General features: G+C 47.3%; 1 protein-coding gene across 2 annotated transcripts in view; it reads right to left on the bottom strand.

Annotated features, from left to right (window-relative positions):
- Window positions 1–10,405: 10,405 nt before the first annotated feature.
- Window positions 10,406–24,056, bottom strand: part of POLR3E (RNA polymerase III subunit E) — a 31,913-nt gene continuing 18,262 nt past the window's right edge. For both annotated transcript variants that reach the window (XM_004268560.4, XM_033425960.1), the window contains 9 exons: window positions 23,124–23,244; window positions 20,499–20,580; window positions 19,162–19,221; window positions 18,912–19,069; window positions 18,326–18,387; window positions 17,216–17,739; window positions 14,863–14,940; window positions 12,126–12,251; window positions 10,406–11,205 (listed from right to left, as the gene is read on the bottom strand). In XM_004268560.4, the coding sequence (XP_004268608.1) occupies window positions 11,149–11,205; window positions 12,126–12,251; window positions 14,863–14,940; window positions 17,216–17,739; window positions 18,326–18,387; window positions 18,912–19,069; window positions 19,162–19,221; window positions 20,499–20,580; window positions 23,124–23,244 (1,268 nt within the window). In that variant the 3' untranslated portion in view covers window positions 10,406–11,148. The remainder of the gene's footprint in view (window positions 11,206–12,125; window positions 12,252–14,862; window positions 14,941–17,215; window positions 17,740–18,325; window positions 18,388–18,911; window positions 19,070–19,161; window positions 19,222–20,498; window positions 20,581–23,123; window positions 23,245–24,056) is intronic.

Below are 24,056 nucleotides of genomic sequence, written 5' to 3'. Positions count from 1 at the left end.
AGCATTTATTGTTTCTAGATTTTTTGATGCTGGCCATTCTGACTGGTGTGAGATGATATCTCATTGTAGTTTTGATTTGCATTTCTCTAATGATTAGTGATGTTGAGCATTCTTTCATGTGTTTGTTGGCACTCTGTATATCTTCTTTGGAGAAATGTCTATTTAGGTCTTCTGCCCATTTTTGGATTGGGTTGTTTGTTTTTTTGTTATTAAGCTGCATGAGCTGCTTATAAATTTTGGAGATTAATCCTTTGTCAGTTGCTTCATTTGCAAATATTTTCTCCCATTCTAATGGTTGTCTTTTGGTCTTCCTTATGGTTTCCTTTGCTGCACAAAAGCTTTTAAGTTTCATTAGGTCCCATTTGTTTCCTTTTGTTTTTATTTCCATTTCTCTAGGAAGTGGGTCAAAAAGGACCTTGCTGTGATTTATGTCATAGAGTGTCCTGCCTATGTTTTCCTCTAAGAGTTTGATAGTTTCTGGCCTTACATTTAGGTCTTTAATCCATTTTGAGCTTATTTTTGTGTATGGTGTTAGGGAGTGATCTAATCTCATACTTTTACATGTAGCTGTCCAGTTTTCCCAGCACCACTTATTGAATAGGCTGTCCTTTCTCCACTGTACATTCCTGCCTCCTTTGTCAAAGATAAGGTGACCATATGTGTGTGGGTTTATCTCTGGGCTTTCTATCCTGTTCCATTGATCTATATTTCTGTTTTTGTGCCAGTATCATACTGTCTTGATTACTGTAGCTTTGTAGTATAGTCTGAAGTCAGGAAGCCTGATTCCTCCAGCTCCGTTTTTCGTTCTCAAGATTGCTTTGGCTATTCGGGGTCTTTTGTGTTTCCATACAAATTGTGAAATTTTTTGTTCTAGTTCTGTGAAAAATGCCAGTGGTAGTTTGATAGGGATTGCATTGAATCTGTAGATTGCTTTGGGTAGTAGAGTCATTTTCACAATGTTGATTCTTCCAATCCAAGAACATGGTATATCTCTCCATCTATTTGTATCATTTTTAATTTCTTTCATCAGTGTCTTATAGTTTTCTGCATACAGGCCTTTTGTCTCCTTAGGTAGGTTTATTCCTAGGTATTTTATTCTTTTTGTTGCAATGGTAAATGGGAGTGTTTTCTTGATTTCACTTTCAGATTTTTCATCCTTAGTGTATAGGAATGCCAGAGATTTTTGTGCATTAATTTTGTATCCTGCTACTTTACCGAATTCATTGATTAGCTCTAGTAGTTTTCTGGTAGCATCTTTAGGATTCTCTATATATAGTATCATGTCATCTGCAAAGAGTGACAGCTTTACTTCTTCTTTTCCGATTTGGATTCCTTTTATTTCCTCTTCTTCTCTGATTGCTGTCGCTAAAACTTCCAAAACTGTGTTGAATAAGAGTGGTGAGACTGGGCAACCTTGTCTTGTTCCTGATCTTAGTGGAAATGCTTTCAGTTTTTCACCATTGAGGACGATGTTGGCTGTGGGTTTGTCATATATGGCCTTTATTATGTTGAGGAAAGTTCCCTCTATGCCTACTTTCTGCAGGGTTTTTATCATAAATCGGTGTTGAATTTTGTCAAAAGCTTTCTCTGCATCTATTGAGATGATCATATGGTTTTTCTCCTTCAATTTGTTAATATGGTGTATCACGTTGATTGATTTGCGTATATTGAAGAATCCTTGCATTCCTGGAATAAACCCTACTTGATCATGGTGTATGATCCGTTTAATGTGCTGTTGGATTCTGTTTGCTAGTATTTTGTTGAGGATTTTTGCATCTATGTTTATCAGTGATATTGGCCTGTAGTTTTCTTTCTTTGTGACATCCTTGTCTGGTTTTGGTATCAGGGTGATGGTGGCCTCGTAGAAGGAATTTGGGAGTGTTCCTGCCTCTGCTATATTTCGGAAGAGTTTGAGAAGCATAGGTGTTAGCTCTTCTCTAAATGTTTGATAGAATTCGCCTGTGAAGCCATCTGGTCCTGGGCTTTTGTTTGTTGGAAGATTTTTAATCACAGTTTCAATTTCAGTGCTTGTGATTGGTCTGTTCATATTTTCTATTTCTTCCTGATTCAGTCTTGGCAGGTTGTGCCTTTCTAAGAATTTGTCCATTTCTTCCAGGTTGTCCATTTTATTGGCATAGAGTTGCTTGTAGTAATCTCTCATGATCTTTTGTATTTCTGCAGTGTCAGTTGTTACTTCTCCTTTTTCATTTCTAATTCTATTGATTTGAGTCTTCTCCCTTTTTTTCTTGATGAGTCTGGCTAATGGTTTATCAATTTTGTTTATCCTTTCAAAGAACCAGCTTTTAGTTTTATTGATCTTTGCTATCGTTTCCTTCATTTCTTTTTCATTTATTTCTGATCTGATTTTTATGATTTCTTTCCTTCTGCTAACTTTGGGGTTTTTTTGTTCTTCTTTCTCTAATTGCTTTAGGTGCAAGGTTAGGTTGTTTATTCGAGATGTTTCCTGTTTCTTAAGGTAGGATTGTATTGCTATAAACTTCCCTCTTAGAACTGCTTTTGCTGCATCCCATAGATTTTGAGTCGTCGTGTCTCCATTGTCATTTGTTTCTAGGTATTTTTTGATTTCCTCTTTGATTTCTTCAGTGATCACTTCGTTATTAAGTAGTGTATTGTTTAGCCTCCATGTGTTTGTATTTTTTACAGATCTTTTCCTGTAATTGATATCTAGTCTCATAGCGTTGTGGTCGGAAAAGATACTTGATACAATTTCAATTTTCTTAAATTTACCAAGGCTTGATTTGTGACCCAAGATATGATCTATCCTGGAGAATGTTCCATGAGCACTTGAGAAAAATGTGTATTCTGTTGTTTTTGGATGGAATGTCCTATAAATATCAATTAACTCCATCTCGTTTAATGTATCATTTAAAGCTTGTGTTTCCTTATTTATTTTCATTTTGGATGATCTGTCCATTGGTGAAAGTGGGGTGTTAAAGTCCCCTACTATGAATGTGTTACTGTCGATTTCCCCTTTTATGGCTGTCAGTATTTGCCTTATGTATTGAGGTGCTCCTATGTTGGGTGCATAAATATTTACAATTGTTATATCTTCTTCTTGGATCGATCCCTTGATCATTATGTAGTGTCCTTCTTTGTCTCTTCTAATAGTCTTTGTTTTAAAGTCTATTTTGTCTGATATGAGAATTGCTACTCCAGCTTTCTTTTGGTTTCCATTTGCATGAAATACCTTTTTCCATCCCCTTACTTTCAGTCTGTATGTGTCTCTAGGTCTGAAGTGGGTCTCTTGTAGACAGCAAATATATGCGTCTTGTTTTTGTATCCATTCAGCCAATCTGTGTCTTTTGGTGGGAGCATTTAGTCCATTTACATTTAAGGTAATTATCGATGTGTGTGTTCCCATTCCCATTTTCTTAATTGTTTTGGGTTTGTTACTGTAGGTCTTTTCCTTCTTTTGTGTTTCTTGCCTAGAGAAGTTCCTTTAGCAGTTGTTGTAGAGCTGGTTTGGTGGTGCTGAACTCTCTCAGCTTTTGCTTGTCTGTAAAGGTTTTAATTTCTCCATCAAATCTGAATGAGATCCTTGCTGGGTAGAGTAATCTTGGTTGCAGGTTTTTCTCCTTCAACACTTTCAATATGTCCTGCCACTCCCTTCTGGCTTGCAGAGTTTCTGCTGAAAGATCAGCTGTTAACCTTATGGGGATTCCCTTGTGTGTTATTTGTTGTTTTTCCCTTGCTGCTTTTAATATGTTTTCTTTGTATTTAATTTTTGACAGTTTGATTAATATGTGTCTTGGCGTATTTCTCCTTGGATTTATCCTGTATGGGACTCTCTGTGCTTCCTGGACTTGATTAACTATTTCCTTTCCCATATTAGGGAAGTTTTCAACTATAATCTCTTCAAATATTTTCTCAGTCCCTTTCTTTTTCTCTTCTTCTTCTGGAACCCCTATAATTCGAATGTTGTTGCATTTAATGTTGTCCCAGAGGTCTCTGAGACTGTCCTCAGTTCTTTTCATTCTTTTTTCTTTATTCTGCTCTGCAGTAGTTATTTCCACTATTTTATCTTCCAGGTCACTTATCCGTTCTTCTGCCTCAGTTATTCTGCTATTGATCCCATCTCGAGTATTTTTCATTTCATTTATTGTGTTGTTCATCATTGTTTGTTTCATCTTTAGTTCTTCTAGGTCCTTGTTAACTGATTCTTGCATTTTGTCCATTCTATCTCCAAGATTTCGGATCAACCTTACTATCATTATTCTGAATTCTTTTTCAGGTAGACTGCCTATTTCCTCTTCATTTGTTAGGTCTGGTGGGTTTTTATCTTGCTCCTTCATCTGCTGTGTGTTTTTCTGTCTTTTCATGTTGCTTATCTTACTGTGTTTGGGGTCTCCTTTTTGCAGGCTGAAGGTTCGTAGTTCCTGTTGTTTTTGGTGTCTGTCCCCAGTGGCTAAGGTTGGTTCAGTGGGTTGTGTAGGCTTCCTGGTGGAGGGTACTAGTGCCTGTGTTCTGGTGGATGAGGCAGGATCTTGTCTTTCTGGTGGGCAGGTCCACATCTGGTGGTGTGTTTTGGGGTGTCTGTAGACTTATTATGATTTTGGGCAGGCTCTCTGCTAATGGGTGGGGTTGTGTTCCTGTCTTGCTAGTTGTTTGGCATAGGATGTCCAGCACTGTAGCTTGCTGGTCGTTGAGTGAAGCTGGGTGCTGGCGTTGAGATGGAGATCTCTGGGAGATTTTCGCTGTTTCATATTATGTGCAGCTGGGAGGCCTCTTGTGGACCAGTGTCCTGAAGTTGGCTCTCCCACCTCAGAGGCACAGCCCTGACTCCTGGCTGCAGCACCAAGAGCCTTTCATCCACAGGGCTCCTTAATTTGGGATGATTCGTTGTCTATTCAGGTATTCCACAGATGCAGGTACATCAAGTTGATTGTGGAGCTTTAATCCGCTGCTTCTGAGGCTGCTGGGAGAGATTTCCCTTTCTCTTCTTTGTTCTCACAGCTCCCAGGGGCTCATCTTTGGATTTGGCCCCGCCTGTGCGTGTAGGTCGCCGGAGGGCGTCTGTTCTTTGCTCAGACAGGACGGGGTTAAAGGAGCCGCTGATTCGGAGGCTCTGGCTCACTCAGGCGGGGGAGGGGGCGGGTGCGGGTAGGGAGGGTCACGGAGCGTGGGGCGGGCCTGCGTTGGCAGAGGCCGGCGTGATGTTGCTAGCCTGAGGCGCGCCATGCGTTCTCCCAGGGCAGTTGTCCCTGGATCCCGGGACCCTGGCAGTGGCGGGCTGCACAGGCTCCCCGGAAGGGCGTGTGGATAGTGACCTGTGTTCGCACACAGGCTTCTTGGTGGCGGCAGCAGCGGCCTTAGCGCCTCATGTCTGTCTCTGGGCTCCGCACTTTTAGCCGCGGCTCGCACCCATCTCTGGAGCTCTCTTAGGCAGCGCTCTTAATCCCCTCTCCTCGTGCACCAGGAAACAAAGAGGGAAGAAAAAGTCTCTTGCCTCTTCGGCAGGTCCAGACTTTTCCCCGGACTCCCTCCCGGCTAGCCGCGGTGCACTAACGCCCTGCAGGCTGTGTTCACGCCGCCAACCTCAGTCCTCTCCCGGCGCTCCGACAGAAGCCGGAGCCTCAGCTCCCAGCCCCGCCCGCCCCGGCGGGCGAGCAGACAAGCCTCTCGGCTGGTGAGTACAGGTCGGCCCGATCCTCTGCGCTGGAATCTCTCCGCTTTGCCCCCCGCACCCCTGTTGCTGTGCTCTCCTCCGCGGCTCCCAAGCTCCCCCACTCCGCCACCCGCAGTCTCCGCCTCCGAAGCTCCCCCACACCACCACCCGAAGTCCCCGCCCGCAAAGGGGCTTCCTAGTGTGTAGACACCTTTCCTCCTTCACAGCTCTCTCCCGCTGGTACAGGACCCGTCCCTATCCTTTTGTCTCTGTTTATTTTTTTCTTTTGCCCTAACCAGGTACGTGGGGAGTTCCTTGCCTTTTGGGAGGTCTGAGGTCTTCTGCCAGCGTTCAGTAGGTGCTCCGTAGGAGTTGTTCCACGTGTAGATGTATCGGCAGGCGGATTCTTAACCACCGTGCCACCAGGTAAGTCCCACCCCATATTTTAAAATAGGAGTATACTATATCTTCCATTTTTACTGAACCATGTATCTTTTTTTTTTGAACCATGTATTTTTTTAAACATTTTATTAAAGTATAGTTGATTTACAATGTTGTGTTAGCTTCTGGTGTACAGCAAAGTGATTCTGTTGTACCTATATTTTTCATATTCTTTTCCATTATGGTTTATCACAGGATATTGAATATAGTTCCCTGTGCTATACAATAGGACTTTGTTGTTTATCCATTCTGTATATAATAGTTTGCATCTGCTAATCCCAAACTCCCAATCCATTCTCCCCCACCCCCTTCCTCCTTGGCAACCACAAGTCTGTTCTCTATGTCTGTGAATCTGTTTCGTAGATAAGTTCATTTGTGTCATATTTTAAATTCCAATATAAGTGATATCAAATGGTATTTGTCTTTTTGTGACTTAACTTCATTTAGTATGATAATCTCTGGGTCCATCCATGTTGCTGCAAATGGTACGATCTCATTCTTTTTTATGGCTGGGTAGTATTCTATTATATATATATATACCACATCTTCTTTACCCATTCATTTCTTGATGGACATTTAGGTTGTTTCCACGTCTTGGCTATCGTACATAGTGCTGCTGTGAACACAGGGGTGCATGTATCTTTTTGAATTGTAGTTTTGTCTTGATATAGGCCCAGGAATGGGACTGCTGGATCATATGGCAACTCTATTTTTAGTTTTTTGAGGAACCTCCATACTGTTCTCCATAGTGACTGCACCACTTTACTTTCCCACCAAGAGTATAGGAGGGTTCCCTTTTCTCCACACCCTCTCCAGCATTTATTTGTAGGCTTTTTAATTACGGCCGTTCTGACTGGTGTGAGGTGGTACCTCAGTGTAGTTTTGATGTGCATTTCTCTAGTAATTACCAATGCTGAGCATCTTTTCATGTGCCTGTTGCCATGCCAATAAACTTTATGACCCTTGTCAAACTAATAGAAGAAAAAATGGTGTTTCCTTTTAATTTTGTATTTTTTATTAATAAGGTTGAATAGATTTTAATCTGTTAAAAGCCATTTTTGTATTGTCCTTTGCCTCCTACTTTTCTTATTTAAGAGCTCTAGTATTTAGGAAATTCACTTTTGCAATTAGAAATTACAAATATTCTATTTATCTTAATTTTTACCTTGTTACTGGCATTTTGCCAAGCAATACTTTTATGTAGTTATATTAATCTTTAAACACTTTTCTTTTTGTGCTTGACGATTGTTTGGGGCATCTGAACTTCAAGTTTTTTGTTTTTGTTTTTATTGTGGTAGAAATACACAATTACCGTCTGGACCATTTTTAAGTGTACAGTTCAGAGGTATTAAATACATTCATGTTGTTGTGCAACCATCACCACCACCATCCATCCCCATAACACTTCCTCTTTAAAACTGAAACTATACCCATTAAACACTAACTCTGGGAGGCGGGATCAAGATGGTGGAGTAGGACCCTGGGCTCGCCTCCCCCCACAAACACATCAAAACTACAACCACATAGAGTTCTCGTTGAGCCATCTGAAGACTAGCAGTGTGGCTCTCCTACAACCAAGGCTGTAAAAAAAGAACCACAGAGTCTGATAGGGAGAAGTGGTGTAGTCCAGGCCTGCACCCATAGCGGGTGACCCAGAAGAGGGGACGTCACAGGGCAGGCTCAGGGATCCGCCCTGGGGAGCAAGGTGCTCAAGCCACATATTAGGCACCCCAGCCCTGGGGTCTGACACTGAGATGAGCCCCATTAGCTGGCTTGAAAACCGGTGGGTCTCACCAGACGGCTGTAAGTAACCAAGATTCTGCTCTTGAACAGTACGCACACTTGCTTGCTCCCAGTCCCAGCGTGGAGGCCAAAGATTGAAGACCACCTAGTGCTCTGGCTGGCCTGCCAGGACCACCTCAGGGCACCCCCGGCTTGTACCAGGCTTTGAATAAATGTCTGCTCCAGTCCTTTACCCATTTTTGAATTGGGTTATCTTGTGGAGTTTTAGTTCTCTATATAATCTGGATATTAATCTCTCATTAGATGATATGATTTGCAAGTATTTCCTCCCATTCTGCGGGTTGCCTTTTTACTCTGTTGAGTCTTACGATGCATAAGTTTTAAATTTTCACCAAGTCCAATTTGTCTATTTTTTGTTACCTGTGGCTTTGGTGTCATAGCAAGAAACGATTGCCAAATCCGGTGTAGTAATGCTTTAGTTGTTTTCTTCTAAAAGTTTTGTTTTAGATCTTCCATCAAGGTCCTTGATCCATTTTGAGTCAACTTTTCCTATGATGTTAGGTCAGGGTCCAAACTTACTCTTTAGCATGTGGATGTCTAGTTTTCCCAGCACCATTTGTTGAAGACTGCCCTTTCCCATTTGACAATATATATGAAGGTTTATTTCAGGGCTCTCTATTCCATTGGTCTATTTGCCTTTATGATCACTGTAGCTTTGCAGTAAGTTTTGAAATCAGAAGTGTGAGTCCTCCAGTTTTGTTCTTTTTCAAGATTGTTTTGACTATCTGGTGTCCCTTGAGATTCCATATGACTATTAGGATGGGTTTTTCTAGTCCTGCAAAAAACATCATTGGGATTTTGATAGGGATTGCATTGAATCTGTTGACCGTTTAACAATATTGACTCTTCCAATCCATGAACGTGTTTCCGTTTGTCTTATTTCTTCCAGCAATGTTTTGTAGTTCTCATTATACAAATCTTCTACCTCCTTGGTCAATTACTAAATATTTTATTTTTTTGATGCCATTGTAAATGGAATTGTTTTTGTAATTTCCTTTCTAGATTGTTCCTTGTTAGTGTGTCGAAATGCAACTGATTTTTGTGTTGACTTTGTTTCCTGCTACTTTGCTGAACTCATCGGAACAGACTTTTTGTGAAATCGTTCGTTTTCTACGTATAAGATCATACCATCTGCAAACATAATTTTACTTCTTCATTTCCAATTTTTTTCTTCTTCTTGCCTAGTTGGTCTAGCTAGGACTTCCAACACTATGCTAAACAGAAGTAGTTATGGTAGGCACCCTTGCCTCGTGCCTGATCTTAGAGGAAATGCCCGGATATCAGCCTTGTATAGACGTTTTATGGCTGACTGACTGACTTCTTTAACATGCCATTGGAATCCACTACTTAGGATTTCTATTCATATCATGCTATCTTTGTCAGGTTTTTAAATTAACTCTTTGATAGGGGGCCTATTACATGCTGAAGTTTAACCCTTGTGTTACCTCATAAAGATGTGATGTAATTCAACTATGATAATCCCTGGCCCTTTTCTTCTCTAATAATTGCTCTACTGCAATTTCTTTCCAACCACTTTTAGTAATTTATATTTTCCTTATAAATCATCTAATTCCTCTAACTTTTCCCATCTCACTATCTATACAAGCTTGTGCCATTTTCCTTCACTGGTAACTATTGAGATATCTTACTTTACATTCATTTTTTACCTCATTTTGTTTTTCAGCATTTCCTATGTTATCATTTTCCTAGCTATTTGAATTCAGTGTTTAACTCATCTCTCTTTATTAGTGTTTAAGGCTTTGACTCCCTACTGAGCCTGACTCCCCCAACCCCTGCCAGTTCTGCTCTGCTCAGTCTCTGCTGTACCACAAGGGGCCTCCCCTTGGAAGTATTATATGATAGCTGGACACACTCCAGAAAAATTTTGGAAGATTTTTTACTCTTTTCAGACTCATATATGTTAACAGTTAGAACCAAGAACATAATATACAATCAGCCTGCTAAACTACATTTCCAAATAATAGATGTTCCTTTTTTTTTTTTTTTTGGTTGGGGGGGGTGGGGTGTACGTACACATAGACCATCATCTAAACCTTCAGATAGGAGTGGCTCTATTGCCCCAAATAGACCAGGGCAAACGTCTTAACTGTAGCAAAATTTCACATCTAGCCCAATCCGGCTTACTCTTATTTTTTCATAATCCTCTAAGGGCTGCACTGTCCAGTAGTCACTATAAGCCACATGTGCCAGGTACTTAAACTGTAGCTAGTCCAATTGTGCGTGTTATAAGATAGATACCAGATCTTGAAAACTTTGTACCAAGAAAATATTAATATTTTTTATTACAAGTTGATGTTTTAGTTATATTAGGCTAAATCAAATATATTAAAACTTAACCAGTTTCTTTTTACTATCTTAATGTGTCTACCAGAAAATTTTACAATTACATACGTGACTGCACAGCACTACCGCGCAGTGCTGCTGGCTCTCTTCCCTCTGGTGTACATACAAGGCTTTGAAACCACAGAGAGCATTGCCTTCTTGTAACCATTTGAAGACAACAGCACCATGATGCCACGTTAGTGTTAGCATTTATTTTAAAAATACACAAAATATAAATTCTTTACATCAAAGTGTGATGACCTCACGTATACATTGTTCCATACTTACCTGGTTTTGCTTGCATCCTTATGCAAACATTAAGAATAAATGGATTTGATTCTGATTTTTTGCTATGGTTCATGTAAACAGTTGAGACTGCTACATAAAGTAGGTTGTTTTAAAAGGTAAAATGGCCACAGGAACCCAACAGTAAAACAATTCAATTTGGATTGTTTAACGAAATTGGCAGAAGTCTTAGCAGATAGATAATTGAAGACTTAATATTGGCTTCTAGGCATTTAAAATATTAAAAACCTTGAGGTTTTCTTGTAAACATAACCTAGACCTTGTTGGCATGAAGTTTGAAAGTAAAATATTAAACCATGATTTTCATCATCCTGCCCATGTCAGTATACACTCTCTTTATTATGAGAATGAAACCAAATAATAAACAAAATACATCAGGAATTTCAAACTGTACTGCAGAGAAGGTCCCAGCTGCTCTCTTCTGGGAGCGGTCGAACTTAAGCTGACCCTGCCACTGGCCGAGTATGATCCCCTCTGTCCTCTGGACAGTGCAATGCCACAGGCCACGAGTTGGTCAGTTCCTCTTGCTCCAAGTCTTCTGAAGCAATCGAGACTCTACTTCCACCTCTGCTGGCTCTGCCGTCCTTCCTTGGGCTTGAATTCACTGGGTTAGTGGTTTGCAACTATTGTCAAGACTGTACTGTCCCTTTAAGGTACCACATGCCACCATAGCTTACACAGCAGTCCTATGAATAGAGAAACATGTCAAGGGCAGACTTTAGCAGGAAAAGGAGCTACTTACATTCTGTGCAGAATATCAAAACTTGATTTATGATTAATGGAGAGAACACAAATGGGAGATCAAAATCTGCCTGACCACATCACTGTGGTCACCGCCCAGCCTCCTCCACGTGTGGGCCTCAAGCCCCTCCTCTCCTCAGGGGTTATCTTAAGAGTGAGGGACTATAAATGAATGTGCTCTATTAACACAAAATACAAGAACTGAATAACCTGACCAGAACAAAAGTGCTTCACAAATAGCATCAGCATCTATGGACCTGGAATATAAGAATACTAGAATATAGGGGATTTTCATCAGCTTTCAGTGTTCCAATGCTTCTGCAAGTATGATATTTGTACCACAGTCAATCCATAAAGGCATTATAGGTAATGCTTAACAGGAATTAAGTATTTTCATATACTAGACAAATGATATATTCCTTTTTAAACTAAATTTTATTTAAAAATTGTTCTACTAAAAGCAAGTATCACAAGAGTGAGTATGTGGCTATGGCAGAAACCATGAAAGTGGTACACGATTCAAACGAGCGGGGTAAGGATTCTAACCTAGGCCCTGGCACTGGAAAGGATGACTATATTTTTTTAAGATGGAGCTTACGTCTTATTCAATTTAGTCCTTTTGCATATACCAACCACACCGATGCCAATTATCTGTTGCTGAAGACCCGACCGGCTGGGGAGGAGTCCAGAGGAAGCCTGATTTATAAACACAGCAGTAGGAAACGCACGAGACTAGGTTCCTTTCCACACACTGTCAGCCTCTATCTAAGACAGGGAGGAGGCAGCTGTGGGCGCCCTGGTCTTAAGCTCACAGTCAGCAAAAGCCTGGAGCCTCCAGGTATTATTATACACAAAATGGATGTACCTTTAGCACTTTATCCACCTCCTGTTTACTCAGATCTTCTCCACACTCTTGAGTCAGCCGAGACTGGATCATGTTCCGGCGTACCCGGTAATTTTTGGAAAAAATTTCAAGCAAAACCTGTCGATGCTTTAGTAGCAAAAACATGTTATTATGGGAAATAATCACCTGAAAGAGAAACATCCCCAAACAAGAAACCCAAAGGCTTTGGACCTAACTCCATGCTGCAGTCTTTGATCAACGTCCTTGCTCAGGACTTCTGGTTAAAGACAAACACGTATGGCCAATTTGTCACCTCTTAAGACCCCAATAAAATGAAGAAATAAAGGTATATGCCCACAAGAACAAAAACCCAGTGAAGCATCAGCAGAGGATGAGTGATTCAGACATAGTTTTTCGTGATTAAAAAACGAGTGGTGGGCTTCCCTGGTGGCGCAGTGGTTGAGAGTCTGCCTGCCGATGCAGGGAACATGGGTTCGTGCCCCGGTCCGGGAAGATCCCACATGCTGCAGAGCGGCTGGGCCCGTGAGCCATGGCCGCTGAGCCTGCGCGTCCAGAGCCTGTGCTCCGCGACGGGAGAGGCCACAGCAGTGAGAGGCCCGCGTACCAGGGGAAAAAAAAAAAAAAAAAACAGGAGTGGTAACTGATTCAGTAGGCAGGTGAAGCCACCATCTAAACTGCGTGAAGACAGAACAGGATGAGGAGTGAGTGGCTTAAAGTCCTGGCACACAAACAAGACAGGATGCCATGAAAAGCATTACGTCCCAAAGAAAAACTAAACAGGGAGGATAGAAGATAGTCAAAATCCCCACCCCCTGCAAAGTACAAAAGGTGTTAAATGAGAGAAAAAAGATTTGATCCTCTAGTTCCAACATATGACCTAAGAATTCCGGAAGAACAGAAAAAAACAGGTACAGGAATTACAAATCTATCACAGAACTTCGTAAGAATGACTCAACTGTCCAGTACAGTAATAATCCACACCAGGGTGCCTCGGGAGTTGCACTGATGTGCTATATGTGGAGTGAGGAAAACCGTAGTTTGGTTTAAGGGAAGGGTGTGGATCAAACTGAAAAGACCAAGGAACAGAGTGTCAGTGCACGACAACTCTGAAAGCTTGAATACAGTGGAAAATGATCTTAAATTCAGAGGAAAATGATTTGCCCTCCAAAATCCTAGTCCCAGACAAATAATAAAACCGGAGGACAAAAGAAAGCCATTTTAAGACATGGAAGAATGCAGACAACTCCTCTGTGCCCTTAGAAGCTAAAATTAAGCAAGAAGGAAGACAAAAGATCGCCAGCCAGCAAGAGACATGCAGCTGGTTCTGCTGGAGAGGCATCCGGGGAATCAGACTCAAGAACGGTACTACTCTTGGTATCTATGTGTTCAGAAAACCACGTAAGTGAGAACAGGAAGTAGTATAAAGAAGAAATGATGTCAATTATATTTCAATAAAGCTGGAAAAAAGTGAAAAAAAAAAGAATATAATCGTAGATACTACTGGTATTTGGCTCTACAATGAACAAATTTCCAGTCATGATGCTATAAGCATTGATATATGATTTAACAAAAAAATTGTCGTAACACATCCCACACCTGTCTACATTCTCCCATAGCTGAGAACTAAATCCTCATCCACCACAACAGGAAGCCCACTGATAACATCAAGTTGAGACATCAGAGAGCAGTATAAGCACATTTTGCATATATATAATAATTTTTAATAATGGAGGAACTCTTTTGGTGGTATCTCGTAGTTAAAAAGTGACTGCCTCTGAAGAGTGGGAATCAGGTCAGGCAGGGCAGGAGATGGTTTCCCATATAGCTTCAGTCTTACTTATTTTTAAGAACATGCGCTTATACTTTTTTCCTTTTAATTACTGGAGAACCCAGATGCCACCTATTCTGGCCAAAAGCACACAGAGACTGTTCCAGTTTGCTCTCCATCTACGGCACCATCACAGAAGGCCCTGCCCCTTTGGTATTCTCAGCCTGCCTGTCAGTCCCCTTCCAAGAGGCAAAAGGGGACAGAGAACTCAGTGGGGACCTTTGCTCACTCCCCTTCTCCCCACCCCTGAGGGACAGGACCTGGAAAAGGACAGATCAATTGGAGTTTAGCAATTAAATCTTAATCTTTAAAACTCAGGCAAGCTCATGATTTAAGGAAAACTTCTGGACCTCAGGTGCTGCTGGCTGCATTCATATTCTGTTCACTGGACACCCGTGACCCTTCCTGTCTGGGTGTGACTAGAGGCAAGATGACCAATTTCTCTAACCGGAGATCTGATCCAGCACCTGAGATCTGATAAGGAATCCTTTTAATTCCTACCGCCATCAGCCACCTGAAAAATGTGGTCTGTCACAGGTTCACAAGCCTGCCGGGGCATCAGAATCATCTAGAAAGCTTTGCAGAAACTTAAATACCTAGGACCCTACCCCATTCCTATGGAACTGAACTGAATCTCTGAGGTCAGTCCTGGGAATCTCTGTATTTTTTAAAAGGCGATTTTGATGCCGATGGTTCAGACTGGCATTTGGAAACCACTGGCTTTGGCCCACACTACCAGCACATCCAGCATGTCTGAAGTACACAGAGACACAGAGCCAGAATATTTAAAATTGGGAGCGGCTGGAAAATCTGAAGTGGACACAACCGCACTTTGGGTCTCCCCGAAGGTCTAACCCTCTGCAGAACACCGACCTGCTCCTGGGAGGACGGTAGCAAAGGTCACCTCACCTGGTCACTCATGTCTCCAGACTCCCAGAGGGCGAACACCTTCTGCTCATCCGGGGAAGCAGCCGTCTGTGGGGGAAACTGACCAAGGCCCAGGTGTGAGCTGGCTGATCTCGTGTTCACCACCTGGACCCTCCCTCCCCCGGGGCCCTCAGTCTGCACCGGCCCATTTCCGGGAACAGAGTTCCAGTCCCAGCTCCTGCCTCCCACCAGCCGTGGGCCGTGGCACACCTGCCTCTGCGTCCTTCTCCTCGCCAGCCACTCCCCGCGCGGAGAGGCTCCTGTGAGGAGCCAGATGCACCGGGCCGCCGCAGCCGTGCTCGGTAAGGCGGGGAGGAGGCTGCTCCTGTTTTCCTATCAGCCTGGCATTAGCTCTCCTCTCTGCTTTAACATCCTGTGTCCTCCCACCCTAAATAGCAACCCTCCGACGTGTCCTGAGAAGCACTCCCGCCCCTGTAACTCCTTAGGAATATCCTGGGGATTCCATTCAATCCCTCCCACAAGGGCCGTGCTCGTACGGGTTAGAGGGGCTGCCCGACCCTAAGCGGCCCGTGCCTCGCAGCTCAGCAGCGTCCGAAGGTGGGCCGAGGAAAGGGTGGCCCGGGCTCCTGGTTCCTGGAGAAGGGGTACGGAGGAAGGGGCGCCTGGTGGAGTGGCACCGCAACACAAGCAATAGTAACAGTTCCTACCACGTAAAGTCCCAGGTGGGGCTCTAAATATACAGTCTCATTTGCTACCACAGAGGAAGCGAGGTGTTGCTGCCTCCACTCTCCATGAGAAAAGCCCGGTTCGGAAAGTTCACTCAACGTCTGTGGTCACACAGCTAATAGGTGGCAGAACCAGGAGTTAAACTCAAGTCTTTGCGAGTGTACTTGCTCTCCCTGGGCCTCAGCTCCCTTACATAAAGAAAAACAAGGCTGGACAGGTCTAGGAACATTCCACCTTGGACATGACTATGATACAGGATCACGGGTCCCGAGGGTGGCCCACTCCATGCCCCTCGCCCTCTATCCACTCCAACAGCACAAGATGGCCTGGCTAACATCAGGCAGGCGCCTCTCCCTTGCCTCGCTCAGTCAGCAAAAGGCGAGTCTGCAGATAACCGGACCTGTTTGCTACGTGGACAAGGGTGGCTCTGAACAGGGCAGGGCCCCCAAACCCCAGTACCTTCTGTAGAGAGCTCACCAAGGAGGCTCCTTGCCACGAGGGCCAGATCCCCGGGGACACCCCAGCCAGCCTGGGACCCAGGGCCTCTTGTCCTAGTTTCTGCTCCTCACGTACACAGGGATGGGCCTTTGCCTCACATCACCCAAGGCTGCAGGTGCCTCTGACCTTAGACTGCAGACGTCAGCGCTCCCTTGTTAAGAGGCAGTCACAGCCCCACCTCACCCCACGTGCTGCCAGGTCTGGACAGAGCCTGGGAGAGAGAATGACGAGCACAGCCTCCCTGGGACCACAGCCTGGCACGCTTCACCCTCAGCGCAGGGAGATGGTCTCCAAGGGTCCCTCTGCTCTTGCACTTCCACCCCTCTAGGGCCCCTTCCAATGACAGGATGAGAAGCCCAAAAGCCTGGGGGGAGGGGGGTGGCCCACCCCTGCACCTGCAGGCTTGGCACCAGAAATGCTAATGGAAAGGCCACAGAGCCACGCTAGTCAGCCAGCCTCCAGGGCAGGGAGGCCCACCGGCAGGAGCCCAGGCATAGCTGGGGGCTCTGGTGAGAGGGCCAGCTCATCTCAGCTGAAGCAAAAGGATTTAAGACTTGGAGCCACTGTAGAGGTTCAACTTCCAGCTCTATCACTTCCTGGGTACGTGACCTTTAAACAAGTTCATTCTACTTCTTTGAAACTTGGGTTTCTTCATCTACCGTTGCAAGAAGATCAAATGATACTAGAAGTGAAATCATCTTGAAAAACGGCAAAGCTGACAGGAATGAGGGAGGTGCCGGCACAGGAGGGGGCTAGACCCTGGGACGGGGAGCCGGCGTGACCAAGGAAGGCCCTGCTGTGTGCCAAGCCAACAGGTGACGGCCTCAGGCTCCCACTCAGCCCTCACCAAAGCCCCGTGACACAAAAACTAACATTCACCCACTTGAGATGAGGGTGCAGAGCCGAGAGGCTGACCGGCCCGAGGTAAACCCGGCAACCACGTGGGAGCCGAGATTCACACCGAGGCCAACAGTCTCCCGAGTGCCCCTGCCCTGTGCACCCTACAAACAGCTGTTTCCCCAAAGCCGGCAGGGCTCAGGCCACTCTGGTACCAGGTTCTCTCCACAGCCACTTTCAGCCAGGAAAGATGCTGCCAACCCAGGAGCCCTCCGAGGGGGCGTGTGCTGCCCATCCAGCAGGCGCTACTTACAGGCACCAGTATCTGCTTGCAGCCGGCGGCCAGCACCGTGTCCTGCAGCATGCGGTCCGAGATGCCGCTGAAGAGCATGTGGCCGGGGGGCAGGCTGGCCAAGTGCAGGTTGAAGAGGCGCTTGAGTTCGCTCAGCGTGAGCACAAACTGTCTCTGAAAGGTGGCTTCCACGAAGGCCCTCAGTTCCCGGGCCACGGGGGTACCGGCAGAGCCTGAGGGCGGGTGCCCGTTGAAGCTGTCCCCGCCTGCCGCCCGCGCAGCAGGCAGCCCGTTGGCCAGCCTGCTGTGGAGGCCACCGCCGGGCGAGGTGTCCATGGGCTGCTCATCCTCTGCCCCCCGCTCTTCCTCTTCCTCCCCCTCCTCACTCATGGGCTCCTCCTTGATCCGCACAGCGGGCAGGACCGAGGACGCCCGCAGCTGCTCCTTCCTCCGCTGCAGCTCCCGCTCCAGCAGCGCGTGGTTCTGCTGGGCCTGTCTTTTGGCGACTTGGACCCGCTGGTCCCCAGAGACCAGCCCGACAGGCCCTGCGGAGAGACACAGGGCTGCTCAGGACAGTAGGGACCGTGCAGGGAAGGGCCTGAGATGAAGGGCCCCGGTCCCTCTGCCCCACAGACGTTCCCTTCCATCCCGATGGGGACACCCTGCTGACCAGAGGAAGGGGACAAGGGAAAATGCAAGCCAGCTGGCACAGAAGCCAGGGGCCCAGCTTGCCTTTCGCCCCCACCTCACCCAGAAGGAATGTGGCTACCCCAACAATGAGGGAAGAAACAGAACCAGGAAAAGCAGATTCCCACATGCAGAGACCCAAGCCAGGGTGGGTTACTGCTGAGTCCCTGCCACCAGCATCCCTGCCAACCCAAGAGGGCGAGAAATCTCAGAGGCCTGGAACCCAGACACAGCCCTGGAACCCAGAAGCCTCAGTCCCTGAGGCCAAGGCTCTGCCACTGGACAAGCCTCCAGCTGAGGGAAGAGGGCACAGAAGGGCAGCCAACAATGAGCCACGCCCCCTCATTTCCCCCCACAGGCTGAGCCCTGACAAGTTCCAGAAAAGTAGCCCTTCTGGAGCCAGTGTCAGGGTTAGGGGCCCACCCAGCCGACACCCCTCCACACCTGATTGTCCATCCGGCTTCTTTGGCATGGTTTCCTTCACAAGATTATAAACTTTTTCTAATCTGAAAAGAAGAGTGAACCCTCTTAACTTTACACCGTGTCCCCTCACGTCACCTGCCTCCCAGCAGAAATACCCCCTTAAGCCCTGGACATCCTAGTCCCTGAAGACGCCGCACGCCTGGAGCTTCCACGGTCTCTCCCCGCGGCTCGGAGCCCCACAGCGGGGGCGGGGAGCGCTGGCCCGCCCTCCCTTCCCCAGCTGCTCTCCCGCCAGCCTGCCTGGGGCCACACAAGCCCCCGCTCCTGCTGCTGAGTGCTTCCCCCTCCTTCCCGACCCCTCAGAACAGACGCGGGTCAGTTCGAGTCAGCTCGGATCAGCAGGCGTGTCTGTGCCAGGTCTCTGCCGGGGGGATTCTGGGACCGAGCAGCAAAGTCCACCTGAGTGGGGGAGGGGTGCACACAGCCCCAAATTTGCATTCCCGCCCCAGATGCAGCCAGGCTGTGCTCCCCGCTGGAAGCAGGTGGCTGGGGACAACCTGCTGTTCCTCTGCCTGGCTCCCCCTCATCCCGCCCAGCAAGCTCTTACTTGGCCTGGATGCCCGTCCACAGCATGTGCTGCCGCTGGACCACATCTGGATGTTTCTTGATGAACTCCCCGTCATACGGCAGGATGAACTCCCAGCCCTTGTTGATCCTCACTACGGCCATGTGCTCTAGAAAGTCCTTCACGTCTTCCGCGCAGAGCTGGGGAGAGGGGGGCAAAGGTGAGGCACGCCCAGCCCCCACTCCTCCAGTAGTGGGGCTGGGCCTCTCGGGTCAAGAAGAACTTCACTTACTTTAGTCACCGCTGCCACCTCTTTCCTTACCACCCACCGGCTCTGCGTGAACTTCCACATCTAAGGGAGAAAAAGAAGCCTGTTTCTAGGAGGCAGGGATCCTACTAGGACTGTCCCCCAAACCCCTGCTCTTGTCCTGGGAGCCTGGGATGAGGGCACAAAGTGGCGGCTCTGAGCCGGCCTGGGTGTCAGGCAGACTGGGCCTGGGTCCTGGCTGAGGGCAGTCACTTCAACTCTGAGCCTCCTTCTCCTCCTCTGTAAGGGACCTCCTGGGCCACCTCTTCCAGGAGGGCAGCTGGACCCACTCCACACCACATAAGCTCCCTGGGATGGAGGATACCTTGCCCGTATGTCACCTACAACAACTCAGATTTGACCAGACCCTCTCCCAGACCCCCAGATGTGACGGTGTCTGCGCGAACAGAGGAGGGCTGACAGGCAGCTGAGGGTGAGTGGCACACGTGTGGAAGGCGAGCCTGGGAGTCGAAGCCACTGCACCCTGACCCCCAGAGACGAAAATAAACCACACAGGCATCTAGACGCTAAGTACCCACAGGAGCTGGGACACCCAGCTGGGAAAAGGAAAAACGGAGGTGCTCTCTGAAACAGCTTAAGGGCTGCCTGGTGTGATTAGGTCTGCGCGTGAGCTCTCCAAGGTCACCACGGACAGCTCCAAGGAGACAGACTGCAGCAAACTCAAAGCACACTGCCAAGGTCAAGGGAGGCAGCACAGGTCCCAGCAGCTCAGGGGTCAGGCACTTGGGAGGGATGCCTTGGCTGGGACTTAAGCTCTGGATAAGGGCTGGGGGGCAGATAGGGTGACGGGGTGGAGGCATGAGCCAGCTCAGGAGCTGCAAAAAGCCCACAGCAACAATGCAGGAAACACGCACGAGGAAAGCGGTTGTGAACTGGGGAGCGTGAGCCCCACTCAAAGAGGGTGCTGTTTGGGGGTGCGGATCCAGTGGTACCAGACTGTCCAATTATTCATGACAAGACAGAAATCTAGTTTGAATCATGACTGTGATTTGTAAAAATAGACAACTAAGTCAACATTTTAAAAACACCACTCAGGTCAAACGGCTCCTTGGCCAGAATCTACCTATGGGACTCCAGTGTGCAACCTCCGGGCTAGGAACTCAGAGGTTCTTATGAAGCTGAAGACTCCAGGGTCTGAGAGGAAGGAGAAGAAAGGCACAGAGTCCAGAGCCCTCCACTCCCCCCAGCCCCACCCTGGCCACACATACCTGCCCTTTGCCCGCTGCCTGGACACTCTGTGCTGCCCCAGTCCTCCGCCCATAATGCCCCAACCCGGAAGGCCAGAGAGCCTGGGCACTTACAACAAAGTCTCGGCCCCTGCAGAGCACCTCAGCAGGCACGCCGCTGTGAGGGCTAGAAGAGTCCTTGGGGTACAGGATGTCACTGCCAATGAGACAGGGTGGCAGGTCAGTCCCTGTCCTCAGCCCCTCTGCCCCCCACTCCCTCAGGCTCCGAGTGGAAGCTCAGGCCTCTTTACAACACGGGCGAGGGCCGGCCTGGGCCCCAACCGCTCCCCTCAGACCCTCCCCTTTTCCCTGGGAGCCTGGCTCCAAGAGTTCTTCCCCCTACCCCTTTCCCAACGCCTCCCTCACACACTGGCCCAGCCCCAAGGCCCCTGACATAGTTGGAGGGGGCAGGGGCTCAGAGACAGACAAGGTGAGCCCAGGACTCTGGCAGATAGCAAGTCCCACCTGTAAAGCAACACACAAGGCCTTACCACTGGTTGAAAGGGACGGGGGGGGCAGTGTGAGCTGAGGCAGGAGGGGTCAGGGACTGGGATCCAGACAGACCCCAAGCACGGGCGAGGCTGAAGCCTTTGGAGAGAATGGGACCCGCACTCAGGCTCAGGGACCTTCAAGGGCAAACGAGCAGGCGCCAAGGCTTAAAGGCGTCTCCTGACCCCAAGTCCAGACGCAGACCCCGTCGCCCAGGAAAACACACACGTCCCCGGCCATCCGTGCCCGGGGCACCTTTGCTCTTCCCGCCCCACTCGCCTCCTCAATCCCACCTGGCAGCCAACTACTACTTTCCTTCAAGGTTGAGCTCTGTGTCCACCCTTCCTGTAAAGCTCTACGGGACAGGGCCCTGGCCCCATCTCTGCCACACGGAGAGGAGGTACCCACTAAGTACACAGTGTGGTCCGTGCACTGGGCTGTAACGGTGCCTGTCCCACCCATCCCCCCGGCACACTTTCCTGAGGACAGGGACAGCACTGAATGAGAGCACAGTGCAGGGCACAGAACAAGCCATCCAGACACATTTACTCAACAGATGGGAGCATCCTGCATCACCTCCTCACAGGAACACAGAGGGACAGGGCATGGAAGGACCACTACCCACAGGTGTGGCAGAACACGCAGGGCCCAGGAGGGCCTACCTTCAAGTCACAGGGACAGGCAGACCATAAGCTGAATGCGGCAGCAGCACCAGGGCATGCGCGGTGCTGGGGGAGCTCAAACCCCAGCTCTGTGGCTGCCCGGCTGCCAGACATTTGGCAAGTCTCCGTGCCTCCTCTGGGCGAGCATCCTCAGGGGGCTAATGGGATGGTCCCTCCTGGATTTCATCCATCCGCAGCATAAATACACATAAGTGTCCCATTTAACAAGTGATGTGCCATCATGAAGGTCCTCGTACTTAAACACTTGTGTCACATAAGACAATAGCTGCAAGGACCCACAAGGCATGTTTCCCAGGGAAAGGCCGTCACCACGTGGCAGTGACATGACTTTGCAGTTTACTGGCCAACCAACTGTGAAATGATGGACTTTTTGCAATGAATAACTTTTTAAAAAATTTGGAACAATTTACATTTTGACAGATTGTTCACTTTACATCACACTTTCTAAAAAGTGAGTATTCAAGCATTTTATATTATACAATTTAGAAGTAATATAATTCAAGTGTGCGTAAAACATAGCCACACCGTATTTACCAAGGGTCTACCATTTGCCAGGCATTATACTGACTACCAGGGATAAAGGGAGAGTCAAAACAGACAGTCCCTACCCCTGACAGTCTAGGGAGGAGGCAGGGTCTAGAGGAGGAATCACAGGAGGAGAGAAACTACTGAAGGACAGCAAGCCACAGATTCAGGACCTATGAACCCCAACAGGATACATAAAAAGAAATTCCCACTTAGGCCCATCCTAATGAGCCCTGGGAAGCCAAAGCAAGAGAAAATCTTAAATGCAGCCAGAGGGAAACGAAGGAACATGTATTAGACAGACAACAAAAACAATGGAAGTCAAACTGCAATGAAATTACATCAGTGTGTGGAAAGAAAATAATCAACCTAGAATTCTATACTCAGTAAAAAATACCCTTAACACAATATTGTAAATCAGCCAAACTTCAATAAAATTAAAAACAAACAAAAGTATCCTTCAAGAACAAAGGTGAAATCGACATTTCCAGATTAAAAAAAACAAAGAAATTCATCACCTGAAGACCTTCACTTTAGCAGAAGGAAATTATCACAGTTAGGAACTCAGAGATGCAGAAAGGAATGATGAGCAAAATAAAAAGGCAAATACGTCAGTAGATCTCAAAAATATTGACTGGACAGTATAATGTCTTATGGGGTTTAAAACAGAATTAAAATATATAAATACAATGACACATGAGTTGAGAGGAAGATAAATATAAAATATTCTAAAGGTCGTTGAATTGTCATGGATGAGGGTAAAAAGCGGCAACTAATATTAAACTGTGAAATCTGCAGGGTAATCACTAAGTCAAGAAAGGATAACTTCCAAGTTAGTGGGGGAACCGGAATAACAAGAAAAGAAAGTAAAAATGAATATAAAATGCAATGTAAGCTGGACAAATAAAAAGCACTAAGGTAGACTTAAACCCAAAACATCAGTACTTAACATTCAATTTAAATGGGTTAAGCGCTCCCAACTAAGGGACTAAAATGAACTTACCTCTTCACCACCCAGTTTCCTTGGACTAACATCGCCACCTTCTGGATGCCACGCAGAACAGCCACAGAGTCGATGGAGGGGCCCAGGAGGCTCATCAAGTTGGCAAAAGGCATGACCTTCACTGAGGAGGGCACAGGAGACATCAGACAAGGCAAGAGGGGCCTGGGCTCACATAACAATCCCAGCATGACAGTGCTAACAGTAACAGCTGGCATTCACTGGCTGCTTACTCTGGGCAGGCACCCGCCTCTCACTGAGCCCTGGAGGAAACACCCACTGGAAGACCGAGGCGTGCCTCATGAGGAAGACTCAGCCCAGGAAGGTTTCAAAATTCACCCATGATCACTTGGCTAGTAAGTGGCACGGCCAGGACTTGAACCCAGGCCATCTGGGTCCAAAGTTCATGCACTTCATCACCGTGCTCTGCTCTCCCCCACACGAGCCCCTAGCCCAAGTGAGAAGGGGCAGGGCCTGGGGAGGCCCCGTGTCTTCTGCAGCAAGGCCAGCGGCCTGGCTCCCCCCGGGAGCACCCCTCTCCACTCATACCCCGGAGCCCCTGGTGCTGGCATCTCAGAAGAGCCCAGGGCCTGGGACTCCGCTCTGAGGTTCAAGGCTCACGTCCACTCTAAAGGTTCTGGCCTTCAGCATCCCCACAGTGCAGAGCCTGGCGAGGGCGCCACAAAGCAGTGCAAGTGAACGCACTTCGTTGTGAAAATGAACGTAGCTCACGTTCACATGCGAGGCTCTGTACAGTCCCTTTGGAGGCGTCACCTCTGAGGCCTCCCCTCAGCCCCAGGAGCTGTCTTAGTTCCTTTTTATAGATGAACAATCTAAGGCTCAGGAAGGCCCGTGGGCTGCCCAGGCTCACACAGCAGGTGAGTGGCAAAGGCGGCAGGGACCCGCAGCCCATCTGAGGTAGCCTGCCACCAGCTC

The sequence above is a fragment of the Orcinus orca genome, chromosome 16 (assembly GCF_937001465.1).
Source record: "Orcinus orca chromosome 16, mOrcOrc1.1, whole genome shotgun sequence".
Taxonomy (NCBI): domain Eukaryota; kingdom Metazoa; phylum Chordata; class Mammalia; order Artiodactyla; family Delphinidae; genus Orcinus; species Orcinus orca.
The sequence above is the reverse complement of the archived record's forward strand: the minus strand, read 5'-3'. Positions and strand labels throughout refer to the sequence as shown.